Source organism: Falco peregrinus, chromosome 9 (genome assembly GCF_023634155.1).
Source record: "Falco peregrinus isolate bFalPer1 chromosome 9, bFalPer1.pri, whole genome shotgun sequence".
NCBI lineage: Eukaryota > Metazoa > Chordata > Aves > Falconiformes > Falconidae > Falco > Falco peregrinus.
This window is the reverse complement of record NC_073729.1, coordinates 23,986,860-24,009,021: the sequence shown is the minus strand read 5'-3', so window position 1 is coordinate 24,009,021 and position 22,162 is coordinate 23,986,860. Positions and strand designations below refer to the sequence as shown.

Below are 22,162 nucleotides of genomic sequence, written 5' to 3'. Positions count from 1 at the left end.
CATTTTAAAAAGTCAGAGATGCTTTTGAACTATCACAGCATAGGTTGGAACAGACTGGATTTGATCCAACCTTTTTCACTGTCCGTCTTGTGGTCAAGGAAAGGGCACAGTGGTCCAGATCTCCTCTGCCTTCCTTGATTTCAACCAAAAGTAACCAGAAGAGTCCAGCCACCTCACTTTTGTCCTTATTGTCACCAGTTCCAACTTCTGACATCCTTCATAACAACTGTTCAGCCGTTTCTCAAACAGTGATGAGAGTTTGAGAGAAAGTCTGTACGTCACTGAGAGGCTCAGATGAAAACTGCGGTGGGAATATGGGTTAGTGCCCCCAAGGCCCTGTCAGCCTGTACCGCCTGGCAGCAGAGCAGATAATTTGCAGTGATTCTTTCAAGGAGGACATCTCTACAATGCCAGTGGCAGCCTTTGGGGCTGCAGTGCTTGCACCGCTCCTAGTCCCATCCTCGAACACCAGCATCCTTTTGGCTAAGACTTCTGCTAAGCTCCTTCTCCCTGCCTGCCCCCTCCCAGCTTGGCACTGAAAAGCAAACAGCTCTGGGAGCTGCAGAATCTGCCGAGTCTGGCTTTCAGCAGGCTGGCGTCTCCTGGGGGACTGACCTGGGTGCCTGAGAGGGCACAAACTCTGGCCGAAGCTTTTCCCACAGTTAGGGCATGAATCAAATGTCAGATCTGTGTGGATTCTCTGGTGTCTAATAAGGTCTGACAGCATGTGTTGGTCTTTCTCACAGTTGCAGCCCAGGCAGAGTCATTCTCAACCTAGCTGTTCGCAAATGTAGGAACTGAGCTTTATACCTCTCTCAGTTTTCGATAAAACTGTCCAAAGGGGTAATAAGTTTTTAAAGAGAAGAATTTGGAAGAATATGAGTACGCTGATATACAATGTGATTACATAAGCTCTGTTACATTAAGAAATCAAACTAATCCACCCTTTTCCCCCTAAATGTGATAGAATTTATAGTTGTGTTGCTCCTGGTAGTGCAGAATTCCCTTTTAAACTTTGCTGTACAACCTGCAGAGAGCCACACTCCAGAACTTTAAGTTGTTGCTTTATCTTCAAGCTTGAGTACAGGAGAGACGATTTTGACACTTCAGGCCCCTGTGGGAAAAACATGGCCCCAGCCAGAATGACTCTTAAGTCAGCATGGGAGCAGTCACGGGGACTTAGCTACATGATAGCTAATGTATGGAGTAGTATGTGAAATGTGGCTCTGACATTCCCTGGGCAGCTCTGGGGCCTTAAAAGAATAAAAAAGGCTGTAAAGGGTACCCAGGTATTCATCAAAAGGGAATAAATTAGGTGTGATGGGACTGCACAGCTTAAACCAGGTATTCAGCAAAGACAGCTCTGTGACTAGGACACACAGGGTGGATTTACACCCTGGAGCAGGGCTGGTCCCCGGGGCAGCTCTGCCTCCTGCACCTGCATGTGCCAGGTCTTTGAACACACCACCTGTGAGGTGGCATCTCCTCCTGTCCTTGGGCTGCCCTCAGGAGACAGGAGCTACATATTCAGGGACAGGATGAACGCGGCCTTTACCATCTGGGCCCTGACAAGCGCTTTCTGTGGGGTGACAGCGAGGAGCCGCTTCTCCTGTAACTCCCACTTGGGCTGTAGTAGCTCAAGCCCCATTGCCTCCGCAGAGCTCCCAGTCCCAGGTGCATCTCTTTTGGTCACTCCAGTCAAACTACACTCTGCTGCTTGGAAAGCTTTCAAAGGCCCAGGTAGGTGGTGGGAGGAAGAGGCTTTTTTACAGGAAAACATCTCCGCAGCCTTCACACATCCAGTTTCATGACCTGCCAGCCTCTCAAGGAGCACGCAAGCTGGAAACACCCTGGGAGGGATCAGCCCACGCTGCCACTCCAGGGAGGCCGGTGCTGGCGTGCTCTGGAGGTGGGCATCGTGCAACCGGTGATGGGATTTTGTCATCAGATGGTCCCTTGCAGGCCCATTGGGAGCCTGCCTCTATCATAGTCCTGACACAGCCTGACTCCTCTCAGACACTCATCCAGAGGCTTCCTGCTCCCTAGCGTCCCGCCTGGAGTTATTGGAGTTCTTGAGGAGGAAAACAAGCTTTGCGGGTGCTGCTTTGTGCCATGCTCCCCGCTCCCCGCTGCCCGCGCTCTCCAGGCAGTGGCCACCTCCGCCCATCAGAAAATTAGCCAGAATACCCACCGAAAGCCCGGCTCTCCACTTTCGGGGTGCGCACTCTCCCTTCGGAGAAACCTATCGTGTCCCAAACAGACGCAGCACCAGCACCTCCCAGGATGGTGCCCCAGCTGCTCAAGCGCCCCCGGGCTGCAGCTGCTGTGCCACACGCGGGGTGTCTGCACCCTTTGCCCGGCCGACCCGCACAGTGCCCTCCTCCCCGCGGGCCGGGGATGCCCGGGGGCGCGGGGGTGCCCGGGGGCGCGGGGGTGCCCGGGGGGCCGGGGGTGCCCGGGGTCCGGGGGTGCCCAGGAGGCCGGGGGTGCCCAGCCGGGCCGGGGTGCCGGGAGGCCGGGAGTGCCCGGGGGTGCCGTGAGGCCGGGGGTGCGCAGGGGTGCCCGGGGGGCCGTGGGTACCCAGCCGGGCCGTGGGCGCCGGGCCGGGCCCCCGCCGAGGCGCTGCCGGCGGAGTCGGGCGGCACCTGCGGGCGGGCCCCGCTACTGCAGCTGGGGGCGCGGGGCCGGGACCCGCCGGGGCGGGGGAGGCGGCGGGGGGGTGCGTGGCAGCTGCGGGAGCGGCACAGGGCGGGGGGCGTCCCCGTGTCCCCCCGCTCTGCCACCCGCTGCCAGCACCCAGCGCAGAGCCGGCCGGAGCGCGGCTGGACGCTGCGACCCGCCGGGGGTCGCGCCCCCGCCCGCCCCCGCAGCCCCGGCTGGCGCTGGGGCCAGCAGGTCCCCAAAGGCCACGGCGGCCCGGAGCGGGGTCCTGGCTGACACCGGAGCGTCTGCAACTGCTAGAAGCGATGCGTCCCCCGCCCTGCTGCGTGTGTATCTAAAGAGGAGGCGCCTGGGCCGAGCTGTGGCACTGGGAGCACTGGGAGCTGCTGAGCCTGGCTGTTCACCCAGCACTACTTCGCAGGTGGTTTGGGAGCTCCAAACATTTTCTCCCAATCCACACTTTTCAAAAAACTGCCTTCTTTTAAACCACTTAGGCTTCTTCCACTACCCGGAGGGACAGACTAGCTGGAGAATCGCAAGGACTCACAAGCCAAAATGTTCACGGGGATTTCTAAAAATCCCAGACACACTACAGAGCGGTTCCTGGAGGTGTGGGAGCCCTTACAGGCACTTGTGAGCTTCCAGTTAAATGAAGCGCTAAGGCCAACCCAGGGCCGGTGGCCCGGGCACACGGCAGGAGGGAGCAGGCTGGCAGCACGGTTCCACACCGGTGCTCCTCCTCAGATTAGGAATAGTTGCAATGGGAGGAAGGCTCCTGCTCCAGCCGCAGAGGTCCTTGGGCCGGCCATCCCTGGGCAAGCACTCCGTAGCTCCCACCGGAGTGAGCTGGTGGGGTAAAAAGAAGAAAATCCGGAGTATGGGCAGAGCAGGGAGGCGCAGTGGGTGCCATGCAGTCTGCACGCAGGGGCTGGGGGGCTCAGGCTGGAGGTGGGGGGCTAAGGCTGGAGGTGGGGGGCTAAGGCTGGAGGTGAGAGGCTCAGGCGGGAGGTGGGGGGCTCAGGCTGGAGGTGCTGCTCACAGGGGCAGGGGTCGCGTTGGTGTCAGCAGCGGAGCAGTCACGTGTAGGGGCCTATTTTAACCGCCTTCCCCACGCAGCAGAGTGCACGTCTCGAGGATTGAAATAGACCGTGGTTTGATCATTGTCTCTCCCAGGGAAATGGTTTTTAATGAGGTTTTAAATAATAAAGTGGGATAATTTCCCTGGCTGGCAAGATCATGAAATTTTTATGCCTCCTTTCTCTCCCAAAGTTTTATCAACCTTTATTTTTAGTGATGCATAATCCCCCTTTTAAGGAAAAAAAAAAAAAAAAAAGCAGAGAAACCACTGATTTAGGGAAAGCTGCTCCTGGGCAGGGAATCTCAGCTGGAAAGCGGCCCCGGGGGCAGCACCTGGGCAGCCCAGCCCCACGCCCTGGGGTGGGTGAGGACCCCCCAGGGACAGAGGGGACCTCCAGCGCCGGTGCAGGGTGCCAGTACTGGGTGCATACGGCTGGTGCAAGGTGCCAGTAGCGGGTACTGAGTGCAGGTGTGGGGTGCCAGTATTGGGTACAAAGTGGTGATACTGGATGTTGGTGCAGGGTGCCGGTGCTGGGTGCATGGTGCCGGCGCACAGCGCTGGTGCAGGGTGCAGTACTGGGTGCATTGCTGGTAGTGGGTGCCAGTACTGGGCGCATGGTGCTGGTGCAGGGTGCAGTACTGGGAGCACGGTGCTGGTGCAGGGTGTAGCACTGGGTGCAAAGTGCTGGTAGTGGGTGCCAGTACTGGGCGCATGGCGCTGGCGCAGGGTGCCAGCACTGGGAGCACGGTGCTGGTGCAGGGTGCGGGTACTGGGTGCCCATGCTGGGCGCCGGGTGTGTGTGTGCGTGTGTGTGTGTGTTTTGACGTGAGGAAGTGCCAAAGCTGCAATTGCTTTAGGAAGTCAATCGCAGGGGCCGGGGGACGCGTGCGCAGTGCAGCCGCGCCGCTCCGCTCCGCTCCCGCTGCCGCTCCCTCTCCCCCGGTGCCCAGCCCGGAGGCAGCGCAGAGGCGGCGGCCGGGGGCGGCGGGGCGGGGGCAGCGGACGGCGCTGCACGGCGGCGGCGGCGCGGATGCCCGGCCCGTGAGTACCCGGCGCCCCGGCCCGGGGCCGCCGCCGCCCGCGGGATGCCGGGGGGACACGCACGGGCCCATCGCCCCCTCCCCGCCCGGTGCCCAGCCCAGCCTCCCTCCCCGCTCCCCCGGGCGGACCCCGCTCTGCACGCTCCCCACCACCACCTTTGCACGCTCCCCTCTGCATGCGCCCCCGGCCCCGGGCATCCTCCCTTTCGCACGCTGCCCGCCCCCCCCCCCCCCCCGCCCCCCCCCGCCACGCACAGAGCACCGCGGAGCGCCGGGGATTGATGGAGCGGGCTCTGTCCGTGCGTCCGTGCGTCCGGCCGCCGCCTGGCACCAGCCCCCGTGTGCGAGGGCTGGGGGGGAGCGGGGGGAGGGCAGCGGGATGCTCCGTGGGGACCCGGCGGCGGGGCGGGGGAACCCCGAGCGCCGAGCAGGGAGGGGGACCTCCCCAGCGCATCACCCCGGGGGAGGGCAGGGCTCCTGCGAGGAGGAGGAGGATGGAGGGGGAAGGAGGGGGCGCCCTCCAGCTGCAGGGCCGGCTGCACTGGGGCTTGCCCAGCCCTGGGGGGGAGCTTGCAGGGAGGATCTCCCCCCCCCCCCCCCGGAGGCCTCCCCTGCCCAGGGCTGCCCCTGCTCTCCCTTCACCCACAGGTGGGTACCAGGGCAGCGCTGAGCATCCAGGCACCGGCTGGGGCAGGCAGGCTCACTCCCCGTGCCCCCCATGCAGGGGGTGCCATGCCTCGATGCGGGGAGCCGGAGCGATCGGGAGCCCTGACCTGGCCGGGGCAGCGGGGAGCAGTGGGTCTGGGGGGGATTGGCTGAGGTCAGGGACACCGTGGGCTCCGGTCCCCGATGGGTCTCCAGCAGCAGCTTGGCCAAAGGGTTGGGTGGTGGGACCTGGCTCGGTGGTGTCCGGGACGCAGCTGTCCCCCGTAGGGGCTGACATCCAACTGTCACCCAACACAAGCCCATCACGTGGGCAGCGTCGCAGGATGCCGCGACTTGGCCGAGAGATGGATTGGGCCAGACGCAGCCGCCGGAGCTGCTCCGCGTGTGGATCATTGTGCATCCCCAGGCATGGAGAGGTTCCCCTGGGAAGCTCCCTCTCCCCGCCGCTTCCATGAGGCTGCTCTGGCGCAGATCCATGGCCTTATTTAAGAAACTAAACAAAAAGTGTTAACTGAGTGGGAGGGATTTCCCTGCTTCAAGGGGAGTTCATTCCCCTCTGGATGCGTCTCCACCATCCCCGTCGATAGAGACGCTCGTCCCGTGTCACGCTGGATGAGTGGAGCCCATGGCGTTTGCTGGCCTGGTGGATATAGTTTTCTTTGGGAAAACGGGTTACCCCAGTGGGCACATATTTCAGAATATCTCCCAAGGGAGAGCTCCACATCAGATTTCCCTACAAGGATTTTAGCTCCTCTGCGTCAGCCCTTCCCCACAAATGACTCAAGCCGCTAATCAAAATACAGTCGTGTTCTTCAGCAATTAAACAAACTCCACCTCATAAGATTATAGTGGAGAAACAGAAATTTAGTGACATGAATATACCTCAATCAGGGTGCGGGTGCCCATTTTGATATTGTTATTAAAAAAAAGGAGGAACCGAAGGCAGATAATCAGATCATGCAATTCAAACCCAGAGAGGGTAAGGGGGAAAAATACCTTGGCAGAGTAATTAATGCTGAGTCTGCCCAACGTGCGGGAGCAGTGCGTCTCTGCTGCCTCCTGAAGCGCATCCTCTCCCATCTTTGCTTATCTTTGGTTGTAGTCTCACTTTTAGGCTGGACTTGGGCTACAGCATCTGAAGTTTCAACTGGGCTTGTGCAAAGGGGGCAGGTGAGCTCCGTGCTCTGGGCTCTTCTTCCCTGTGAGCAACAGGTCTGGAGTAGCAAAGCAGCTGCGGTGTTGCTCCTCGATCTCTGCAGAGCATGAGCTCAAGCTGCTGTGACTTTCCTCTTTTTTTCCAAATTTTTATCCAGTGGATAAAATTATTTTGGAAAGTCAGCCCAAGAGGAGGCAAGAGCCATGCTTGTGAGCCATCCCACAGGGTGCCCTGCCTTTCCCTTCCAGCTCCTCCTGCTCTTCGGGCCGGTTTCTTGCACCAACCCCCAGGCCATGCCTGAGCACCCCAAAAGTAGAGCAGCCACGGCAGAGCGAGGCCAGCAGGCATCGCCACCTTTGTGCCGCTGTGCCACGCGCTTCTCGGGGTTCGGCACTTCGGGCTCTTGCCTGGAATAACAGCGGCTTCCGGGTGCCCACGGCCTTCGCCGAGACTTCCTATTACTCAGTTCCTTATTTGTCTCTGCACATCTCTCCCTGCATTTCCATTACAAAAGCTGTTGAGGGGTGGATCTAAAGCTGGTTGTTTATATACATTGTTTCATAACACCTCGTAATTTGAGGGGAAGAGAAGATACTGGCCATTATAACCACTTATTTTAGTCCCCCGGTGTGTAACAACATGGTTTTCGCCCCTGGGGAGGACGGGATGGGGGAAGAGTGTCTAACATCTTCCGTGGCATAAGAGGGGAAGAAACTGAACTCACTGGCTCACAAGGGCTCCAGCAACCCCGTCGCAGAGCAGGAGCTGCTCTGCCATGGCCATCACTGTCCCTGTCCCGGCCAGCTCAGGGAACGGACATCCCACCCCACAGGCATCTCTCTTTTCATACCATCCTGCACCAGCACCATACGAGTCTCCTCCAGCTTGTTTCCATCAGTGCTGGGCTCGCTCAGCCCATTACTTTCCCCAGATGCTTCACCATGGGTTCACCTCATGCAGCACAGGGAGGGTGACCTGCAGAAAGTCCCAAATTCTTACCGTGGCTGTGCGACGGTAGCATTGAGCCACAGCGCTGTTTGCGGCAGGTAACTCCATCGTCTGGCTCTCCCCGAGTTTCAGGACACCCATAACTTTTTGTAGGAATCAAACATCTTAAATCCAGCTGTGCATGCTCTGCAGGAGCTGCCGGCCCGCTGCTGAGCTGGGGCCGTGCCAGCCCCCGAGCTGTGGGGTGAGTCCCCTGCACAGCCCCCCAGCCTGCCCAGGTGCTGCCAGGGACCTGGGGACACGGGAACCGGTGGGTGGCTTTGGGGTAAAACTATGGTGAAATCAAAATCCTGGCTTTTGCTGGATCCAGAACACCGTGTAAAACAAGGCAGCAACCCCTGAGTTTTGATCAACCCTTCTGCGAAAGCATGCTCTGGGAGCACGGAGAATTACTTTATTTCTGTTATTTTTGGCTGGGAATCCACTGGGTTCCTTCTTCGGAGGGGACGGGTGACATAGACCTGCCATGTGTGTCTTCTCCCCTCCCCAGGCTCCCCTGGGGTGGGCACGGAGGTTGATGCCCCAGCCCACCACACCAGCTCCTCCAGGTCCGTGGGACCTCGGCCATCCTGGATGAGTTTACCAGGAGAGGCAGGGAGCGTTCTGCTGCTCACTCGCCCTGCAAAACCTCCTGCCTTTGGCCATTTCATGGAAACAGAGATTTACTGGGGGGAGGGTGGAGCAGCAGCAGCAATAAAAACAACCACAAGGTCCTTTGGGGTTCAGCTTTAACATTTGTCTTAAGACATGGAAAAAAGGGGGTTTCCTGACAGCAGGAAAATGTACGGTAGAGTTTTATAACAAGCCACCCTTCCAGTTCTCTAACCGCTTGGAAACAGCCTCAGTTGACCTTCTGAGGGCTCTTTGTGAAGACTGCTGGGTCTGGGGGCCCAGCTTTGCCATGCTCCAGCCTTGCTTGTCAGCACTTGCCCATGCCAGAGGCAGAAATGCCACGGAGGCTCTAGGGCAGCAACAGGACGGGCACAGGGGAAGCGGAGCCCCCGATGTCCCCACACGTGGCCGTGGCTCTGGGTGCAGGGACAGGCTGTGGGTGCACTGGCAGCCCGCTCCCACAACTGGGGTTGCTGCTAGTTCAGTGTAGGGGGTCAGGCAGCCAGCAAAGGGTTTGGGGTTAAGGGTTTGGGGTTTTTGATTGCTCCCCCTCCTGCAGGCACGAACCCAACCGGGGCTTAAGCAGTTTCCTCCGACAGAAGGCAAATGCCCAAGCAGCATTTCAGTGCAAAGGGCAGGAGAAGAGCAAACAGGTACATATTGGCATTAGCTGGCAGGAACCCCGGAAAAGGAAGGGAAAGCTTCAGGCTAGCCTTGAAAAGCAAAATCCCCAAGGAAAGATGCTGCCTGTGAGCCTGGTGTGAGTTTCACCACGAGGAGAAAGTTCACAAAGGGGATTTGGGAACAGGGAGATGTATTGCCGTGGCAGCAGTGGCAGGTGAGCTCCTGTGTCCTCTGACGGTACAGCCAAGCCCTGCAGCATCCCGGGGGCTCAGTGAAGGGCATCGCCGTGGCCTGTCACACGGGGGATCTCAGTGAGATCCCCAGCGAGGGCCGCTGCTGCGATCTGAGCCCAGAGTGCTTGTGATGGGCATCCCCCATGGCCAGGCTCCTGCTGCCCGGCCGCCTCCCACAGCCCTGTCCGGCAGCTGGAGCGGGATGCAGCAGCTGCCTGGCACTGCCCTGGGGCCGGGGGCCACCGCTGGCACAGGGGCCACTCAGGGTGACAGGGCTTCCTTCCTCCCCGCGCTGCCAGCTCCTCCCCAGGGATGGCCGAGCTGAATCTTGCCATCTTTCTTCCCCTTTGGTCGGTTTTTAAATAACTGGCGCGGCCAGTCTTGGAGGACACGAGTTGCTCACAGAGCTCCCTGTCCCTTGTCCCAGCTGCGGCAGGGCAGAGCATCGCTACTGCCCTGGCGCCGGTGAGGGTGCTGTGACTGCAGCACAGGGATCACCTATGTCCCTTGGGGTGCTCCAGAGCTGGGACAGGACATCAGGTCACCAAATCCCCCTTGCCCCGGGTATTCGCCTGCAGGACAGTCTCCTGGGGGGCGCCTTCTGCAGTCCCTCACTGTTTCGACACAGGACGAAACTCTGATGTGGGATGAAGTTTTACTGGTACAAGCAAAAGCTCAGCTCTGCAAGCTCTGGCCCAGGGACCTGTGGTGGCACTGGCTCTGGGGCCGGGGAGAACATCCCACCCAGCCCTGGATGCTCACCAGCAAGGTGTGACATCTGCCTGAAGCCAGACCTCAAAAGGCATCCATCAGGGCTGGCAGCGTGCAGGCAGCGGGGCCCACAGGTGAATAAACCACAGTGGGCAAATGTCCCCAGGGTGCAGCATTTGTGGGGTGGGCCCCCTTGTCCCCAGCCGTGGTGCTGGTGTAGCCCTGGCCCGGCCGGTCCCGCCGCTGGTTGAGCCGGCTGCCAGGCTCAGCCCTGCCCTGCCCACATCAATGGGTGCGGGGCCAGCCCTTGGGCAGGGAGCGTGGCTGGGGAGCAGGGCCAGACCTGTCCCTGGCGTGGCCGGACCCACCGCCTGCCCATGCTGGCGCAGGCTCCCAGACCTCCCTGTGCCCGGCCAGCGGCTCCCGTGCTGGCGTGGGTCTCCGGATGCAGCCGGTGGGGTGTGGGCTCGTGCCGGGGCTGAGGAGAAAATCGCATCTTGGCTGCGGCAGGGAGTGCTCGAAGCCGCGGTAAGTGATCCCTCTGATCCAGTGTTTCCCTGTGATGCAGGATCTCTCCTTTTCATCCCAGTCCCGGGTTGATTCTCTGTCTGGTGCCTCGTTTCCTCAGAAGGGGCAATTCTTTGTCTTCTTATCCTCGGTCCTCCTAGCATCCCCATCCACCAAATTACCACTAACACCCCCTCTTCTGCCCTGTGCTCCCTGGGGGGACACAGTGCTGCCCTCATTGGCATGTGCTGGGATGGGGACAAGCAGGTCCTGGGCTGGCAGGACACTGTGGACCAGGAGCACCCTGCCACCTGGCTCAGCTCCCACCTGGGCCACGCCAGTGCCGTATCCCGCCCTTTCCTCTTCCCTTCCATCAGCCACCAGGCTCCGTCCGTGCGGTTTAGCCCCTACTGAGTATTGATTACTGTGATCTTTCTTCTCCTTTCACATGGATCATTACCAAATGCTTAACAGGAGTCTGCCTTAACAACGCCGCAATACCTCTACTAACAGAAACGTAATTGTCAGGGCTTGCCTTATTAAATCCCCCAGCTGATTGTCGCGGGTGCTATTTTTATGCTGTGAAATAATTAACTCTGTTTCAGTGCAAGAGCCAGGGCCGGAGGGGTGGGTGCCAGCCACACTGTGCCCGTTGTGCTGCCTGGCAGCCCGTGGTGGCCATGCCGGGACAGTCACGGGTCCACTCGCTTCTTGGCAGCAGCTGCTGGAGTGGTTCTTGTGGTCCTTCTGTGAGAGTTTGCGGTGGGATTTGGTTTGGAGGATGCTTGGCATAGAAATATACCCCGGCTATGGGCGAGGTGATGGGCAGGGAGCAGAGGAGGTGGCTGGTCTGGAAAAGGACCCCAGCATTGTCCTCATCGCGGCGGGAGAGGTGCCCATGGGGCTGTCAGCCCTTGTGGTGCGAAGGACCAGGGAGGTGTTGGGACACGCTGCAGCATCTCCCAGTTCCCATTGCCAGGACCAGCCTTTCCAGTCTCAGGGGATGGCAGAAAAATCACTGCCAGGCAGAGGAGTTCCCCCAAAGGCATCCGCTCGCCGCCACCGCCGCCTCCTCTGCCACGTGCGCGGGCACATCTGCCGGTGTTATCAGCAGCAGGTGCTGGGCAGGGCAGCGGGGACGCAGCCGGGATGCAGCCACGTGGGCATCGCCACCCTCTCGTCCCGGTGGGACGTGGGGAACCCAACCTGTCCGGTGGCTGGGATGGCTGGCACCTCTGTGCCGGTAGCATCGGGGTCAGCCTAGTCCTGTCCTGGCACAGCTGGGGGGCTCCGCCTCACCTCTTCAGTCTTTTTTAATAGATTGCTAAAGGGAGCGGCGGGGGGAAAAGCCAGGTCTAAAAATAGCACCTAAAACTTCCTGTGCCTGGCAGGTGGCTGGGGCAGGCGGCGGGGGCGGTGGCAGCTGTGGGGCTCGGCGGTGGCGGCGGCTGCCCACGGAGTAACCCCGGCAGAGGGGGGCCCGGGGGTGCTGGCACCCCGTCATCCCCCCGGTGCCGGCGGGGTCAGCCTGCGTCTTGTTGCACTCAGTGGCTGGTTTCAGCCAAATTTGGCAGAGGCCGGAGGTGCTGGGTCCTTCCTGGGGGAAAGGCAGGGAGGAGGCGGGGAAGCTGCAGGCTGGGCTGAACCCTTATTAGACACTGGAGAATCCAGCAGCGGTGTGCAGGCGGCCAGGCGCTGCTTGCATTGATCCAGCGTGGCCGGTCTTGCAGGTGATGGGCATCTTGCAGCTCCCCTGAGGCACGGCGAGGGGCCAGATGTGGCGCCGCTCCCCTCCGAGGCGTCACTGGCACGTGTCAGGGGTCACCCGTGCCAGCAGCTTGGCCGGGGACGGTGTCTCTGCCGGCACCACAGGAGGCTGGTGCATCGCCCCCGCTGAGCAATCCCCGCCGGGGTCGGCGGTGAGCAGCACATCTGCCCTCCTGGTTTTGACCCATAAAATAGGCAGGGAAGGTCTCTCCCGGGCTGGAGGGCTCGTACCGTGGCTGAGGAATAAAAATATCCTCAAAGCCAGGGGGTACCCCGAGGCTGGCAAGCCGGGGGTGCTGGGCACCCCGTGGGAGCGTGGCCGCATCCTGGCAGCCTCTAGCCCTTGGAGCTGGCCCTGCCTGGCAGTGGCAAAGGGAATCCTAGAAAAACACTTGGGAAGTGAATGCGGTTCAGGTGACCAGAGGTACGGAGCCCCGCTGAGTGCCTGTGAGGACAGCAGCGACGGCGCGGTGGGTGCCGGCAGGAAAAGGAGCCGCTGAAGTGGAGGGTGACTTCTGGGGGGGGTTGCTCCAGACGGGGCGGGGTTGGGGATGGTGACAGTGTTGGTTGTTGGGTGCCGGGCTGTGCCATGTTGGGAAGAGAGGAGATAACAGCTCGGTGTCCCCGGGGAAGGGAGGGAAGTGGCTGAGCCGAGCAGGGCACTGGGCCAGGCTGATAACGGGCACATGCCACAGCCGGGCGCCTGGCCCACCCCTGTGGCCCCAGGGGAGTGTGCAGGGGGTGCCGGCATCCCTCCTCCCTCTTTCTCCCCTTTTCTCCCCTTTTCCACCTGCAGTGAGCCCGTGTGAGTGAGAGGGCAGCCGCCAGCAGAGACCACAAACTGGTGTTGGTGGCTGGGGTGGTGCCAGGCTGGAGCCCCCTGCACCCGCAGTGGTGCCGAGGGCAAATTTAATCAAGGGAACGGAGGTTGGGCATCTGATTTCTCTTTCTCTCTTCTTTTTTTTTTCCCCTGAAGAGGAAAAAAACCAAACAACTTCGTGAGTCACTCTTGGCCAAGGGAGCTGGGCTTCGCTCTACACGGCAGGCAGGCTGGCACATCCCCGCGTGGCAGGGACGGTGCCGGGAGGCACCGCGGGAGGCTCTGACTCAGCCCACCCTCGGGCACCGGCCCCTTCCCTCGCTGCCGGCATCCTCGCCCCGTGGGCAGCGCCGGAGCCCCCGGGATGTCTGGGGTACAGCGTGGCGGAAAGCACCGGCACTTTGAAGCGGTGTCAGCTGAGTGCCAGCATCCAGCCCATGCCCACCCTGGGGACAGCCCGTGTCCACCCTGGGGACGTATTCTGCCCATCGCTCCTCGGCAAAGCCGCTTCCCTGGCCATGGGTTGTCCCAGGGATGCCCGGGAGGTCTCTGAGATGCCCAGCTGCAGCCGGCGCCGTGGTTGGTGCCATTCCTGGCCGGGGAGCCCCGGCTCAGCTGCCATCATGTCTGCGGCGGCCGCTGGCTCCGTCTGAGGGGTGGGAAGGGGCAGGACCACCGGGCTGCGCTGCCAGCTGGACTCGCTCTGCCCTGCTCCTGCCCCGCCGGGGTGGCCAGCCCTGCGGCGGAGCGGTCAGGAGAGCCAGGCCCTGCCGGGGCTTTCCCAAAAAAGGCCTGAACTCTTCGGTTGAGTTTGCCACTTCCCTTACCACTCCCTTTCCTGTGAGAGGATGTGTTCAGCCGCTTTTCTTTTCTCTTTCTCTCTTCTTTTCTCTCCCGTCACCCTGCCCTCAGAGCCGGCAGTTCCGGTGATGCCGCGCACCCCCTGAGCCGGCCGGGGTCACCCTGGCCGGCTCCCGCCGCCGCATGATGGCCAGGCTACAGGTACGGACGGGCCACCGGCAGCTCCTGCCGGGCCCTGCGTCCCCCCACCCACAGCACAGGGCCGGCTGGGCACCTTGGGGGCTCAGGGCAGGCTGTGCTGGGGGTGCCCCCGCACCAGGGTGGGCGCTGGTTTGTGCCCCACTTGGCAGAGGCAGGGGTGGCTGGAGGGGGGTGCCATGTGGCTCAGGGCATCGTCCCCAGCTGGGGCACTTGGGGAAGGTGGGGTGCGTGTGGAGGGGCGTCATCCCCACAGCTGGTGTTTGACATCACCTTGGTTTTGCCTGCGTGGGCGCCCTGATGCTATGGCTCCCACTGCATGGGGAGTCCCCTCTCTATCTGGGGGGAGGATGGGGCAGTGCCATGCTCAGTGGGGACATCACAGGCACGTGAGCTGGCCTGACCTGGGGACACCCAGCATGTGGGGAGTCCCAGGCCAGGTACTGCAGCCATCAGGCAAAGGCTCACGGGGGGGCTCAGGGAGCTCACAGTATTTGGGCGAGGGTGGCTTTTGGGGCGTCTTTTCTCTCTGCTGGGGAAACGTCCCCTTTCTGTCATCCTTCCTCTTTTCACGGCCTTGCGTGCGCGCCCTCACCTTCCCTCCGGCACTTGTAGGCTCTGCTGCCTGCTGGCACTTCCTTATCCGCCGGCCCTGGCTGCAGTTCCCAGCCCCAGGGCAGCCAGAAGCAGCCCCACGGCACATGACCCCCCGCTGGCGTGGTGGGATGGGGTGCTAAGGGGTGCACGTGGCTGGGAAACGGGCTCCGAGCATCCAGAGCGTGATGGCATTGCCCTTGGGTGCCGATCCGGAGTGGGCTGGCGTTGCCTTTGCGTGCCAGTCGGCCGCACACCAGCATTGCCCTTCAGTGCTGGGGCTGGGGGGCCCTTTGCAGCCCCTCACCCCCCTTCTCCTCCCTGTCTCCCTTGGTGCAGCCCACACAGCCGAGATAGCCCTAGGTGGGTGCCACAGCACCCGGGATGGGCAACAAGCTGATCCTGCCTCCTGGCCGGGCGCTGAGTGCACCCAGTGGGCATGGGGAAGGGGTGCTCCTGGCTGGGGGTGCTGCTGTGTCCCGCTGCCTCTCTGAGGTGTTTGGCTGAGCTGCTTGCGAGTCTGCTCTGGCCAAGGTCAAGCACCAGCCGCAGGAGCGAAGTGCCTGGGGGTCCCCCGGAGCAATGCCACACACTGTCCCCGCGCTGTCCCTCAGCCACCCCCCATCCACCTGCTCCCGTCGCTGCCTTTGCTTCGGGCTGGGCTGGGAGGCTGCAAGGTTTTCCCAGCTTTCAGGTTTTCCTCCTGCTCGCCCCATTCCCACAGCCTCGTCACCGGTTGCTGTAATTAGCGCTGGAGCCCCGCTGGGAGCCGTGCCCGGAGCCCGGCTCCCCCCGCCCCACTGTGGGGCTGCAGCCCCCCAGCAGCTCCGGCACGGTGGGGCTCGGGGCTCAGCACTGGGATGTCGCCGTGGGTGGGCAGGGGGAAGAGTGGGCACCGGGAGGGGAGGACGGACGGGGGAAGCAAAGGAAAGGGAAAAAAGCCGGGGGTTAAATGGGCCTGAGGGCGGTGGGTGGGAGAGGGATTGGAGCCTGCTGCTGAGGCGGGTGACAAGGTCACAGCCATCCTGCCAGCATCGGGGCTATAAATAGGGACAATTGGGAGCGAAATGCAAGCTCTCTCCTTTTTCGTTCCTGTGGGAGCGATGGGAGCCAGCCGGAGGTTTGCAAGGGCCCAGGCAAGGAGCTCACAGAAGGCGCTGCTGGGCGATGGCCGTGCCGGGGCTGGAGGGCTGCACCCACAGGTGTGGCCATGGGCTCACGGGGGGCTCTGGGGACAGCCTTGTCCCCAGCTGGGACCTGCACCCTGGCTCTGTCCCCCTTGCTGAGTCCACAGCAGGACTCAGACCTGAGGTGTTGAGACCTGGGGCAGCTGGAGACAGGGACGCTGGGGCTGAGGTGGCCGGGGGCTCTCCCTGCCTGCTGCCCCCCGCTCCTGTTCCTTCCAGCAGGGGAATGACCGTGATTGCTGCCCATTTCCCTCAGCCGGGGACAGGGAGGCAGAGCCGGCCGTGACCACATCCTTACCCCTACCTGTGCGGAGGTGGGTGCTGAGCCCTGGCACCACTCCTGCCCAGGAGCATCCCTGCTGCGTGCTGGGCCAATGGTGCAGGCAGGGACAGATGGGGACAGACAGGCCTGTGGGCGCAGGGGGACCGTTCTGCAGCAGCAGTGCAGAGCACTGGGCTCAGCCAACACTTGGCACAGGGTGAGTTTTGGTTTGGTGCCGGGAGCTGTGAGAACTCCCCACCCTGTTTCCTTCCACTCACATGATGCCGTGGAGCGACTCCGACTTCCCCATCCCTGGCCGGAACGCGCCAGGGGGGTCTGGTCGCACTTCCTCACAGCGCAGGGCATGGCCAGGGGCATGCCAAGCTGGTGCTGAGTCCCTGCCCGGGCCTGCTGCGCCTGCAGGGCTCAAGCACCACTTGCCAAAGTGTGGGAGGGGGTCCCGGGCAAAGCGTGGGGCTGGCAGAGCATCTGCCACCCTGTTTCCCCTCCTCCTTTCCTTCTCACTTCCTTTTCTTGCACGCTTTCTGCCTGCCTGCCATGCCCCAGCTTGCCACCTGCAAAGGGCTTTTCCCAGCGTGGAGCAGCCCCCCAGAGCCTCTCAAAGCCGGAGGGTCCCGCTGCAAAGGTAACGCGGTGCCACCCCTGTCCCTCCCCACAGGCTCCATCGAGGAGGCGGCGGGGACGTTAGCTGGGGGGTCTCGGCGGCACGGCTCACCCACGGGCTGGGAGGAGCAGAGAGCAGCAGAAGAGCCCCCAAAGCACGACCCAACCCCGTCCACCGTGTATGAGGCTGGGACGCAGGTGAGGTGGTGACCATCTCAGGACGGGCTGGTGGCCGGGGCAGAAAGCGGGGACCCAAACTAAATCACCTCCAGTCGTGGCGCTGGGGTCTCTCGGTTACCTCCGGGTGCTTGCAGATGGTGGGGGATAAGCACCGGCAGCTCGTTCACCCGCGCCCTGCCCTCCTGCCTTTCAGTACGCAGGACCCGCGTCCGCAGAGACACCCCTTCCGATGTCCCGGCATGAGACTTCTCCGACAACGGTGCAACCCACCAGCAACCACCGCCCCAACGCCTGCTGCTTCTGCTGGTGCTGCTGCTGCAGTTGCTCATGGTACGTCCCACCGCCCGCCCCAGCCCAAGGCTCCCGCAGGGCCATGAGCGTCACCCACCCACCGCATCGTATGATATTTGGGGGTCCATGGGAGCATCCAGGGGGGATGCAAGGGTTGCCCACGTGTTGCTGGTCCCCTGTGCTGTGTGCAGTGCCAAGCGCTTGGACACAGCTGCTGCCTGAACAGGCACCCAGGTTGGAGGGAGTGGGGGTCCCGCAGCAGCCCCCAGCCCTGAGGGCTCCCTTTGGTGCAGCCTGTGGCACAGGCAGTAGGATGGCAGCTGGGGTAGAGCCGGGTCCGCTCACTGGGCTGAGCCTCTGAGCTGCTTGTGTGCTTGCGTTGGGGCAGGAGTTGAGAGCAAAATGGGTGTCGTGGTTGGAAAGGGTGTAAATGGTGTTTTGGAGCGGATGGGCATCAGTGGTGCTGTGGCGTGGTGCTCTGCCCCCATGGAGCCTGGTGAGCCCGAGCTGAGCCTCAGTGCACCATGACTCCTGCCCATCGGCCAGATCTTTTAAAATATGTAGAGAAGGCAGCGGCACCGGGAAGCCCCCTCTGGCACTGCACCAGTGGCTCTCCTGGGCTGGATGTCCCCGCTGGGCTGCGTGGGGGGAGCTGCTTTCATGCGGCTGGAGAGTCCTGCCCGAGGTGGATGGCCGCCCTCCATGGGAGCCCTCCCGGGCAGCTCTGCCTTGGAGCTGCAGGTGCAGAGTCCAGCCCCGGCCTCCCAGCACTGCCCAAAGCCAAGGATGTAACCAGCCGTTTGCCTGCGGCTGCACCTCCTGTCCTCTCTGAGGATCCCCAGCTCCTTTGTCTCTGGATAGCCCAGATTTTGGACAGGCCATCTGCTCTGCTGCATCCTCAGCATCTGCCCGCTCTGAGATTGCTGGTGCCTTTGGGCTTTGCAGCAGCTTTGGGCTTTACGGGCACTGAGAGCACCAAGCTTGGAGCGGAGCCCCACAGCGCGGCCCCAGCACCGATGCCAGCCCCAGGCAAACCCCCACTGTGCCCCTGGGGCCCCGTCTCGCCTGATCCCATCTCGTTTCCTCACATTTTCAAGGCAGCGAGGACAGCAAGCAGCTCCCTTCACAGCCTGCCCTGATCAGCTCCCTCCTGGCCACCACCCCAGGCTGGGTGGCATTTGGCTGTGGGCAGGGTGACCCTTCCCCGTGTCCCTCCTCCATTGCCGCAAGAGCCCGTGAGCAGAGATGGGGCAGCAATCCCCGCTGTACCCCGCTCCCGGAGCAAGCAGTGACCCATGCCAGCCGTGCTGGGGCTCAGGCGTGCCAGGGACGTGCCCGCAGCTTTGCCCACCCCGGCCGCCCCTGCCGCTGGGGCAGGAGTTTGCACACTGAATCTTGTGCGGGTGGCGAGGGATGGTGTCGCAAGCAGGAAGGGCTGTGGGTGGCACCGGGCGCCGAAATTCAGGGGCTCGAGGGAAGTTGGCTGGAGGCTGCTCTCCCCTTGTGCCACCAGCACCCCTGGGGCAAGGGACGGGGCGGGGACAGGGGACACTGGCACCTTCATCCCACGCCCCGCCTCCAGGCTGGAGCAGTGCTGGGGTGTCCCGGGGGTGCAGGGTCCATCTCTTTGCCTTCCTCCATCTAACGCAGCCACCGGCCTCCTGAGTGAGCTGGAGCTATCACCGGCTGGAGCCCGTGATAACGAGACACGGGGGCTGAGCACACCACCGTGCTGAGCCCCCATGGCCACAGCCACCCCCATTTATTTATGAATTGGTGTTTATTCATGGTGGTTCACGGTGGTGGTGCCCTGTGGCCGCTCCGGCAGGACCCTGGCACATGTGCCAGGCGGTGGAGGGGGGCCAGGCTGCGCCTGTGCCCAACCGCAGGAAACACCCGAAACACCCTCGCACAGTGACAGCCAAATTGCACAAGGGAGCCGGGGTGCTGCCGGGGCGGGCAGGGTGCTGGGGAGCAGACGGGTGTGGGATGTGCTGGTGCCCACGGAAGAGATTCGGTAGCCAGGACCAGTCGGGGAGTCCAGGTGTGGGTCTGGGGGGTGTCCCCAGCGCCCCTGACTACCTTTCCATCTCCCCGTTAGGAACGAGGACCGGGAGCAAGCATGGAGGGCATCCCGGGAGACCAAACTGGAGACCATCCCAAACTGTGAAGCGTGGTGAGGGCAGGGGCGGTACTGCAGGGGCAGAGGTGGGGAAGCGGCATGGCACAGCATGGCATGGCATGGTCCCTGCTGCCACCCTCCATGGCACCCAGCCCTCCATCATGCCCGCTGGTGCACACACGGGGAGCAGGATCAGGGCACCCGGACTCCGGGCGGGGGGTTCCTGGTTCCCACCAAGAAACAGGGAGCCTGGAGCCACAGGCTGCAGCCCCTTTCTGGGGCCCTTGCAAAGGGAAACTGAGGCACACAAGAACCTCAGCATCTTTCAGGCCACATCCCAAGGGCAGAGCCTCATCCTGCCCTTTACACCCATGGCCAAGAGCACCTCACAGCCGCAGGGAGAGGATGGGATGGGTTGTTCTGCAGGCTCAGCACTGCAAAAGAAGCAGAGGCAGCAGCAATGTAAATGTACTGTATATCTACACTCGGGGAGGAGCGGAGCAGGCAGGCACCCTGCTCCAGGGGTGCTCTGTACTGAGCACCCGGTCCTCAGGGGATGAGCATGAGCCCTCACACGCAGCCCAGCTGTGTGTGCTCTGTTCAGCACCTGGCACAGCAGGGTTAGGGGGCAGATGTGCTAATTAGCTACTGATAATGACTGCTCCTGCCCTGCTTTAGCAGGTAATAAGTATTTGCTGGGGAGCAGCCTCCCTCCCTCCCTCTCTCCTGCAGCTGTGAGGGATGACGGGCTGATGTCAGTCTCTCCTCAGCTGGCTGGGAGCTGCTGCTCTGCAAGGGCTTTTGTTCCCTTCTGGGTACCAAAATACGTCTCAGCTTGGGAAACGCAGCTGCAAGCAAGCCCCCGCTCCAGCCCGGCCGAGCGGAGCCGGGATGGACCCCACGAGCGACCTCCAAAAGCCTCCGTGATAAAGCGGAGCCCCAGCAGGAGCAGCCTCGGCGTGAGCAGGGGGGATGCGTGCGGGCACGGTCCCCCTGGGATGGGAGCAGGGATGAGCACGGCCGAGCCATGCGGGGAGGGACCGAGCCGGGAGCCCGCAGCCCTCCCGGGCCAGCCGTAACGCTGTCCCCTTGCCTTCCCCGCCGGGACGGGCAGCGCCAAGCCCACGCCGGAGGAGGTGCGGGGCTGGGCACAGTCCTTCGACAAGCTGATGAAGAGCCCGGCGGGTCGCAACGTCTTCCGGGAGTTCTTGCGGACTGAGTACAGCGAGGAGAACATGCTCTTCTGGCTGGCGTGCGAGGAGCTCAAAACCGAGTGCAACAAGCACACCATCGACGAGAAGGCCAGGATGATCTACGAGGACTACATCTCCATCCTCTCGCCCAAGGAGGTAGGGGGCAGAGCCTTTAGGCGGCTAAAATGGGGCTGGGATGGGGGTGTCCTTGGGAGAGGGCTCCGTCCCAGCTGCCGCCACAGCCCTGCGGCCGTTAGGGGACAGGGTGGGTGGTCGGGGATGAGCTTGGCAGGTAATGGGTTTGCTTTGTGGTTGTGCACCGCGGTGGGGAGGGCACCCCCGGCCCCCCAGAAGCCCTGGGCCACAGCCGGCAGCGGGACCGTGGGCCAGGTTGTGCTGCAGGACCAAAACCTCACGAGGGCACCAGTGGGCCGAGGAGACACAGACTGGGCTGGGTTGGAAAAGACCTGGGAGATCGTCCAGTCCAACCGTTAACCCAGCACTGCTCAGCCCACCACTAACCCATGTCCCCAAGTGCCACATCTACATGTTTTTTAAACCCCCCCAGGGGTGGTGACTCCGCCAGGTCCCTGGGCAGCCTGTTCCAGCGCTCGGCCACCCTTTCGGTGAAGAAATTTGTCCTAATATCCAACCTGAACCTCCCCTGGTGCAATCCGAGGCCGTTTCCTCTTGTCCCTTCACTGGGAGAAGAGACCGACCAGCTCACAGTATCCCCAGGGTGGGGGCAGCCCAGCCCCCCTCCTGTGCCCAGCAAGGGGATGTGGGGAGGACCTGGAGTGGGGTGCCAACACCCTGGGGCAGAGCACACCGTGGTCTCCCCATGTCTGGCCCGCGGTGCCACACCGCTACCCCGTTTTCCCGTTAGAGCTTGCGCAGGGGTGGGTGCCAGGGCTGGGGGCTTGTCATCGGGGGTCCCTCAACCCCCCCGTTTCTCTCCCTGCTGCCCAGGTGAGCCTGGACTCGCGGGTGCGGGAGGTCATCAACCGGAAGATGCAGGAGCCGTCCTCGCACACCTTCGACGATGCTCAGCTCCAGATCTACACACTCATGCACAGAGACTCCTACCCTCGCTTCCTGAACTCTGCCATATACAAATCGCTGCTCCAGAGCGTCTCCCACTCCTCCTCGGAGTCCTAAGGGTGCCCGCCAGCTGTGGGGATGCCGGTGGGGACATGGTGGCCAGGGAGGGCTTGGTGTCGCCTCCCTTCCAGTGCCCTCCCTGCCAGCCCCCCCACCCAGTTTTTAGCTTTTTACCTATGAACCATCACCCCGGTTTCTGGACCACCCTCCAGGACTGTCCCTGGGGCTGGTGCCACTGCGGCAGCACAGCCCGGGCCGGCTCGTACTACTGAACCCCAGCCCCGTCCCCGCCGCTGGCCGGAGCGAGCCGGGGGAGCGCGCGGGAGAGCGCCCGGGGCCTGGCTCCCCCTGCACCCCGTTTTGAAGAGGTCACTTTATCCCATCTCTGCCACACCTGGGGACACGACCTGTCCCCGTTTCCCACCTGAGACCCAGTTGGGGACTGGGTTGGGGTTTTTTTGGGGTGGGGGGAAGGTCGATTGTTGTTGGGTTTTTTTGTTGGTTGGTTGTTGGTTTGTTTTTTTTTTTACTCTATTTTAAATGCTTTTTTTGTTGGCTTTTATTGGGGGACTCGAGGGGTGGGAGGGGGGGTTTGACAAGCGTCTCTGTACATATAAAAACTTGTCAAGTTTACATCGCTCCGCCTGTTTGAAGCAGCCCAGGGGGCAGGGCACAGCGCTGCAGCCTGTTTGCATTCCCAGTGGATCTGGGGGGCAGCCCCCCCCC

At 62.3% G+C, this 22,162-nt stretch overlaps 2 protein-coding genes across 5 annotated transcripts; both read left to right on the top strand.

The window, feature by feature from the left end:
* The first annotated feature begins 1,142 nt into the window (after positions 1 to 1,142).
* LOC129785168 (translation initiation factor IF-2-like) lies at positions 1,143 to 4,725 on the top strand. The gene is made up of 3 exons (XM_055814229.1): positions 1,143 to 1,153; positions 2,002 to 4,336; positions 4,369 to 4,725. The coding sequence occupies exons 1-2, from the start codon at positions 1,143 to 1,145 to the stop codon at positions 3,296 to 3,298; spliced, it is 1,308 nt and encodes a 435-aa protein (XP_055670204.1). The 3' UTR covers positions 3,299 to 4,336; positions 4,369 to 4,725.
* On the top strand, positions 4,623 to 21,831 carry RGS19 (regulator of G protein signaling 19). Of its 4 annotated transcripts, XM_055813627.1 has the most exons (7): positions 13,724 to 13,885; positions 15,883 to 15,977; positions 16,605 to 16,747; positions 16,923 to 17,059; positions 19,122 to 19,196; positions 20,257 to 20,491; positions 21,305 to 21,831. In XM_055813627.1, the coding sequence occupies exons 4-7, from the start codon at positions 16,959 to 16,961 to the stop codon at positions 21,491 to 21,493; spliced, it is 600 nt and encodes a 199-aa protein (XP_055669602.1). In that variant the 5' UTR covers positions 13,724 to 13,885; positions 15,883 to 15,977; positions 16,605 to 16,747; positions 16,923 to 16,958; the 3' UTR covers positions 21,494 to 21,831. The 4 variants fall into 4 exon arrangements, with proteins under 4 accessions (XP_055669603.1, XP_055669602.1, XP_005239929.1 ...); XM_055813628.1 differs by lacking the exons at positions 13,724 to 13,885; positions 15,883 to 15,977 and adding an exon at positions 4,623 to 4,780; XM_005239872.4 differs by lacking the exon at positions 15,883 to 15,977.
* The last annotated feature ends 331 nt before the right edge of the window (positions 21,832 to 22,162 follow it).

Bases quoted from the DNA above. Each gene is read 5' to 3' on its own strand.
- RGS19 (XM_055813628.1), top strand. From the start codon at position 16,959: ATGTCCCGGCATGAGACTTCTCCGACAACGGTGCAACCCACCAGCAAC. The intron at 19,197-20,256 runs GTGAGGGCAGGG...CGGGACGGGCAG, and splicing joins ATCCCAAACTGTGAAGCGTG to CGCCAAGCCCACGCCGGAGG. The intron at 20,492-21,304 runs GTAGGGGGCAGA...CCTGCTGCCCAG, and splicing joins CCATCCTCTCGCCCAAGGAG to GTGAGCCTGGACTCGCGGGT.